Source organism: Juglans microcarpa x Juglans regia, chromosome 3D (genome assembly GCF_004785595.1).
Source record: "Juglans microcarpa x Juglans regia isolate MS1-56 chromosome 3D, Jm3101_v1.0, whole genome shotgun sequence".
Taxonomy (NCBI): Eukaryota; Viridiplantae; Streptophyta; class Magnoliopsida; order Fagales; family Juglandaceae; genus Juglans; species Juglans microcarpa x Juglans regia.
Window position 1 is genome coordinate 11,611,735 of NC_054598.1, and position 8,019 is coordinate 11,619,753.

An 8,019-nucleotide genomic window follows, 5' to 3' on the forward strand; every position below is an offset into this window, starting at 1 on the left:
TATTAAGTAGTTAAGTTTGTAAATGGAAGTGAGAGAAAAGTAATAAAAAAATAATAAAAAAATATTATTTTAATAGAATAGAGAAATGATAGGGAATGAGATGTATAAGATTTTTTAAAAATGAGTAAAATTTAGGATAAAATTATAAGAAGTGTCATTTTTAACTAAAATTTAGGAAAAAATTTAGAGAATCGGATGTGAATGTTCTAAGACTTTAAAATCTTCATGATCTCAACTCATTTTTAAATTATTCATAAGAACTTCACAACCTTTTACATTCAAATTTCAAACAATATCGATCACCTTACACACACACACACACACATATATATATATATATATATATATATATATAGGCAATTGAATGAGATATTGTCCAATCTTAAATGCGTTTGGTTTGTTGGTGGACCTCGGCGGGGAAAAAGGGGTGGGGGGGTGGGGAGCGTGGGTTTGCGGGGTGTGGGGTACCCTAAAGCAACAGATCATGACTGTCTAATTGCCTTGCATTGCATGTTTTCATGTAGTTCCAAGGGAACAGCCCCAACAGAATCGTATGGATCAGTGATTTTATTTCTATGGCGGGCCATAGCTATGACCCTTAATTTGTTACTTATATTTCTTTTCATTCATTTCTGGCTTGCATCACGTACGCAGTACTACTGTTTGATTTTACCTAGCCGTGCCGTGCCATGCCATGCCATGCCATGCCCTCACACTTTTTCTTACAACGTTATACATGCATATGTGGGTCATTCTGAAAGCATGTTCTTCCATTTGTTTTTAACTAACAAACCAGCCCTTCACATGCACTTGGGGTGACCTGAACCCTTCCCCCCCCACCCATGCAGCTCTCCGATGGAAAACCAGAGACACGTACGTTGTACGTACAATGCTCCCAACTACTCCCCTCCCAACATTTATGTCTCTTGGTTTGGCAACTTAACAACAGTACTATTATATTTTAGGTTCCACTTCATGTTACAGACACATGTAATTGATGTGTATATAGTCTTTTTTTTTTTTTTTTTTTCTTTGGCATTTGAATTTTGTCTGTTCAACTATATGCAAAAGTTACTATTTTTATTGAAACTCTTTACACCACATAATATTTATGTGATATAATTTGATTCAGAAGATAAATTTTAAACTTTTACAAATCAAACATGTACAAGCAAGTATTGTTTAAGTTTTATATCAAACATATTCAGGACCCATATAAATTTATTGATTAATCATCTCACTTTTGACGGAAGAATATTTCTTATACCATATTAATGTTTTGGGATTATAAAAAATTTCCAAGAAATAAGCTTTTATAAAACCTATACAAAAACACTTTGCTACGTGGAGTTAAAACTAAATATGCAGTGGATAGAAGAAAATACTTGTCTAATTATCAAAGAATACAAATAATTAAACTTACATTTTTAGCATAAATGACATATTTGATTAAGCATAAGATATGCCGTATATAGACTGCAAGCGAATTAACAACCCTTGTCCCTTTCTGACGTAATGGATTTTCATTGGAATATCATATGAAAAATATAAATACATATCACTTTTTGTAATATTTTATACAATAATATTTTAAAAATAAGGTTATTTTGTAAACTAACATGTAAAAATAACACCATTTTACTAAAAGAACCTTATTTTATAATATATGTTATGAAGTATGTTGTAAAATATATTGTTCAGATATCATTACTCCTATCTATTACATACTTGCTTCATAAGTGGAGTCCAGCCAGATGATGTGGGTCCTGAAAGGGGCCACTTGAATGTTTTGTGGCGAATGAATGCACGCGTTTCCCACCATGACGTGGGGCTATGGATGGATACAAGGACAAAGTACGTTCTTAAGCTGACAGGGTTATAGAGGCATCCTAAGTTTGATTGATTCAGGGGCAGTCAGTAAAATGATTCTTTCTTTTGAGGGCCCCTCCGTGCAAAGCCATTTCATGATTCATCCATTTGCTAGTGTCTTTGAAAATCATGGATCCACTCGTGCAAACATGGAAGGGTACACGTGGGAGTACTGGGATGGCAGAGAAAGAAAAACGAAGATCAAGAGGATATGCATGACGAGAGCGGTAGATTCTCCACCCACAGCCAAGTAGCGCACAATATTTTAACCCGTCAGTTATCTTGATCTCCGTCACGGGATAAGAAAAAAAAAAAAGAGTGGGTTTCGGCTTTACGTTCTGTTCCTGCGCGTGGACAAAAGACCCAAGAGCCGTATCCCCAGTAAAGGATTCACTCTCTTTGCATTTTGGTCTGAAAAGTTGGAGACCAAGTGATCCATCGTCCTTTGTCTTGAGAATATGACATATATGATCCATTGGAATTTGGATGGTTTCTCTTTGGCTTCCTCAGCTTGTAACTAACTGTTTCATCATCTTTGAAAATTCTTTCCCGTTCTTTAACGTTATATATATTATATATATATATAAATAATCTGAAAAGATGGATATATATATTATATATATATATATATATATGTAAAGCCATCTGATTTATTTTCACAAAATTTTTTAACTCATCTCATTTAATTATTATAATTTTTTTAAAATTTTTACATGAAATAAAATAAATAATTCAATTTTTTCAAATTTTAAAATAAAAATAATATTAAAAAATTAAATTTTATTTAACTTTTAATTTTTATCTCATTTAATAAAAACAAACGAGCCGGCCTCGCCCTAGTTGGGTTGCATCTTCCATACATAGGATGTTTAAAATATTGAGAGTAGTTAATACTTCTGTAGCTATTGTCGCTCATGTTCAAAGAAGATCCTTCGTCCTCTTTTATTTCTTCTTCTTTTTTTTTTTTTTAATACTGTTTTGGAAACATTTTAATTTTGATCACTCCTCTGATAATAAGAAAAAAATATTTTTTTTACTTAAAAATGACTTAAGATGGTTTGTGAATAGTAAAATAAAATATTTTTAGAATATTATTTTTAATAATATTATTATTTTAAAATTTAAAAAAATTGAATTTTTTATTATATTTTATATAAAAATTTAAAAAAATTATAACAATAATGATGAGAAGAGTTGAGGTGATTTATGAATTCAATCGAATAAGAATAAGCATGACATGGCCCAAGACCATCCAATTATAGATCCTTCTCTGAAACTTTTATAGATGTACTCTTCTGTGTAAATGAATATGGTAAAATTTCTCTTGTGGTCATTGATGGGTCATTGGCACATTGCGTTCTTTTCTAATGATATAACCGGAGTTGGTACTCATAGATTAATGGGCTTATTTTCCCAACTGATATATGAACTTTAAGTGCAGTCATGAGTGCCTGCCTTATGTGGATTTTACGAGAAAACCCTCTTTACTCGGCTGTGCGAATATTGTTTAGTGGTCAAGTTATGTGACATTAGAGCTCATATATTTCTTTTGCAAATTCATGCATGCAGTTACCTAGGTTGAAAACTCTAATTATGTTTGGATCAATAGGACAACACTAGACAGAAGTCTGATACTAGCCTGGTCATGATGACATCAAGAGAGTTCAATGATCTTATAAGCATTTTCACATGCCATCTTAAATGCTATTGACCCGAGCTAGTACAGCTACAGACCCAACTCTCATGGAGAACGAACAATATTTAGAGACATACAAACACGCCTTGGTTTGGTTGGGACCCTATGTTCAGAGATCATCAGGGTTGTAGACGTTGGAAGCAAGTCCGTTTCCGGGGGTTATATTCTTTTTATTGCTTCCTATTTGATTGCAGTTACTAATTACAGTTGTTGGGGGGTCAGTTTAGTTGGGCTGTTTCCGATAAAAAGTCAGGGCTTTCAAAGTTTTTGACCCACAGCCTTTCAGTTCTTCACAGCACACAGATAGTACATTCCTGTTGCACTGTGACAAAATTTAAATGAAACGTCTGCCATTGGGTTTTCCAGGGAGTGAAAACTAAAGAATTTTTTTTTTTTAAAAAGGACAACTTTTTATTTTTATATTCAACAGTACCCTTTTTAGTTTTTATTTTTCTATATTTAGGTAAGAGGCAATGAAATGCAGTCCCTAGAACGCTCCTTACGTGGAAACATGGCCATTCCTTTTAACTGGTTTTATTGAGGTCCTCATTAGAATATGCAGAAACTCAGAACTTACATTCTAATGTTTTAAATCATCAAGACATCATTATTTTAGAGCGGTAAGAGGGGGTGGCCTCATGCGGGAAGGTTTAAAACTCGAGCCAATTCATGAATAAAAGGATAACAAAATCAAATTCCAGAATTTACTTGGTGTTATATATTGTCTTAAGCGACCAAATACACACAAAAGAGGAAAAAGAAAACTAGTAGTTGCGAAGGCCTAGAAAGAAACTTCAAAGCTAGTTCTGTAAAAGTGGACGCGAATCAAGTAAATTATTTTGCCGAAATGTTTGGTTTCGGCCGGGGGTCAACTTCAGGTAGTTAACTGACCAAGTTAAAACGGAGGCTCATATAGTTAAAAAAAGGGACTGATGTAGATGGCGACTGTGGCTTATTTACTAGTGTTGACATGGGTTTTGTTGTGTCAAAGTCTCATTTCCTCCTGCTTTTGAAAAGAAAGGTGTCTAGCCCTGCACGAGCCCAAGCTGGCACACATCACATTATGAGTCTTTCCTGTCAATTTACAAGGGAACACCCTAAGAACCTTCAAGCATGAACAGAGAGAGAGTGTGTGTTAGGCCGGTTGTCTCTCACTTTCACACGTGTGAATGATGTGGGTTATGTTGAGGGAAGAGTGAGGATACTAATATAATAGTTAGGTCGGTTTGGGAGGAGAAATCATCTCAATTTATTTTATTTTATCTTATTATCATAATTTTTTTTAAATTTTCATATAAAATATAATAAAAAATTTAAAATTTTTAAATAATAATAATATTAAAAAATAATATTTTATTTAATTCATCTAAAACTAACTCATTTTATCTTAATTCACAGTCTAAACGACATATTACTCATTATTGTCGTACACTGCAACACAATATTTATTTTAATTCTTTTTAGTTTAATTCTTTCTAAATTAATTGGGTGAGTTATTTTACTTTTTATCCATATATTATATATTTAATATGAGAAAAAAAAATCAAAGAATTATGTACCGTGAATGACGTGATTATGATATTAGAATTTTTCATATAATAATAGGAACTGGTCGAGTTAAAAATAAGGCGGTGGTGGGACCGGATGCTTAACTACTTTCAAGCTACATACACATTCTCTTCCTTCTCTATCTAATAGTCCGAGCCGAGCCTGTGAGAGAGGAAGGAAGCCAAGTGGGTCTCTATACTTAACAATTCGCTGTGGCTCTTCTGTAGTTTCAAGTTCTCTCTTCTTACACTGCGGAAGTCCTTTCTCCTTCCCCTTTTCCTTTTCTCTGTCAAACTTTACTTCTCACTGTTGGTCCAACATGCCATTTTTTCATATTCCTCTGTGGCCATAAAGATTAGTTGCTAACAGTTCTTTGTCATCAACGTTTGTGAGATAGGATATGAGGGCATGACGAACGAGTATGGTATGTATGCACCTGTAAACCAAAGTAATCTCAGCTGCTATTCATTAAGTTCTCCTTCCTCTATGTCTTCTTCGTTAGGGATGGTTGCAGAAATGGGTTCTCTCTCCCTCACTCGCAACTATGGAGTAGCGTCAGCAGTTTCTTCTTCGCAAGAAAGCAACCTCTCCAAGAATTCTGAGTTGGAAAATAGGAGAGCTTGTTGGGGTTTTCCATTCAGGGGGAACTCCATTGCAAGAAGCTTTGAAGAGCACCACAACAGCAATGCTGGAGAGAGTAAGGACTCTGACAGCAGAGATGGTTTTGGGAAAAATAATGAAATCATGGATCAGAATGTCGACCTAAATGATAAGAACTCGAATGAGAATGTGATGAGTGGGAAGGAAACAGATACAGGGCAGTCGAAACTTTGTGCTAGGGGGCATTGGAGGCCTGCAGAGGATACCAAGCTCAAGGAACTTGTGGCTCTTTATGGCCCTCAGAACTGGAACCTCATAGCTGAGAAGTTAGAAGGAAGATCGGGTAAGGAAGTGAGGGAAAGATAACTTGTTTTCATTTTCACTCATTTCCTCTTCATTGTAATATCGTTCTTTTGGTAAACTATTAAAGTACCTTATTATCATTCTTTTCTTTAGATATAAGTACTGTTCCTCATTCCTAATTTTCGTTGCTTTTCTTGGTTAAAAGGTAAGAGTTGCAGACTGCGATGGTTTAACCAGTTGGACCCAAGGATCAACAGAAGAGCTTTCAGTGAAGAAGAAGAAGAAAGGCTTATGCAAGCGCATAGAATTTATGGAAATAAATGGGCCATGATAGCTAGACTTTTCCCTGGAAGAACTGATAATGCAGTGAAGAACCATTGGCATGTTATAATGGCTAGGAAGTACAGAGAACAATCCAGTGCTTACCGGAGGAGGAAGCTGGGTCAATCTGTTTACAGAAGGATGGAGGAAAATCCTAGCTTTGTCTGCAGAGATGCAGCCACAAGAACAGAAGCACTACCATACTATCTCAATTTCCCCGGTGGAGGACTCAGTAATGTTACTCCTTTCCCATTTGGGACATTTGATGGTGCCAGTAATGGGGTTGATTTCGGCTTAAATGGTTCCCCCTCCATGACCAGTGGAGAAGCAATTTCAAGCAGCATGCTTCCCTATAGTGGTTTCTGTGCACAACAGACGTCTTTTGATTTCTTCCCTGGTTTGTCCCTTTCCTCTAAACCTCTTCCGATGTTTGTGCTGCACTCATTGGTGTCATTTGTTTTAATATTTTACCTATTTTTCTTGTTCTGTTATTTGATCTTCTCCTCGCACACTTTGCAGCTGAACAAAGTCGCTTATCTTAAGAGTTCATTTATTTATATTCTGCGTTTATGCATTTACTGATGCAACTCTTCTTGTTACCCTTGTTACCTCTGTTCAAATACCCCCCCTCCCGGGAAACACCTTCATTCTCTCTCTCTCTCTCTCTGTGAGACTTTTTTAGCTAATTAGTAGTTCTCTTTGTTGTTGTGACTAATTGTGTTCTTCAGGTCCCAAGAACAATGACACGAGAGGCAGCTTAAGCCAGGGCAGGTCTTGGGATAGACCAAGTGATGGAGCTCACGTGTCTGGATTCTATCCCCACCACCCTCCGTTTTTTATGGCAATGCAACAGTCAAACAACCACAACCCTTACAGTTTCTTAGACCCGTCAGCACCAGCATCTCAAGTTTCAGCCAGTGATCCTTCTTCATCATCAGCTACAGAAAGCGGAGTTGCTAACCATTTTGAGACCATTCCACCACCATTTATTGACTTTCTTGGAGTAGGAGCCACATGAAAGTAGAAACGATAAAAAAAAAAAAAAAAAGAGTTGAAAAAGCTTTCACAGAATTATCGAAAGAGTGCCTCAATGTGGATGTGATCCAAGATAAATGAAGAAGCCATTAGAGGTAAACAGACAGGATTGTTGTTCCAGTTGGGTGACAGTACAAATCTGCATCAGTTTGTTGAAGTCTTGTCCCACCATATATCTTTTTCTTGTAACCCCCCTTGCCTTATGAGACTCTTCTTTGCAAGGTGAAGGAGCAAGTTAAATGTTTGTTTGTCATAAAGTCCATGTCACCTTTCTCTCATCTATTTTTTTCTTAAATTTCTGCCATCGATCACTTCTGATAATGAAAGAGCCATGCCCAAGAACAGAAGACGATTAACGAAAATAGACACCATTTGGACAGAAAACTTATAATCCCTGTTGAACTTTTCCTCTCGAAAAATTAATTATAAAGAAAATATTGTTGACAGAAAGGCCCCATTAAGCTAAGAACACAGCTGTCATTCCTTCTAAAAAGGAAATGATCGAGGAAAGGACACCAGGATCAAACAAACGGACGCCTGGAACTGTTCATAATTTTCATTTCAGTTTTAAATTTCTTATTTGCTTTTGGCTTGACATGAATTAAACTTTATATTAGCAGCCGCTGAAAACTTCATTAACTCAAGTG

The 8,019-nt window shown here is 35.7% G+C and overlaps 1 protein-coding gene across 1 annotated transcript; it reads left to right on the forward strand.

Moving 5' to 3' along the window:
- Positions 1-5,229: 5,229 nt before the first annotated feature.
- On the forward strand, positions 5,230-7,672 carry LOC121254692 (transcription factor CSA-like). The gene is made up of 3 exons (XM_041154824.1): positions 5,230-6,056; positions 6,222-6,734; positions 7,066-7,672. The coding sequence occupies exons 1-3, from the start codon at positions 5,522-5,524 to the stop codon at positions 7,353-7,355; spliced, it is 1,338 nt and encodes a 445-aa protein (XP_041010758.1). The 5' UTR covers positions 5,230-5,521; the 3' UTR covers positions 7,356-7,672.
- Positions 7,673-8,019: the final 347 nt, after the last annotated feature.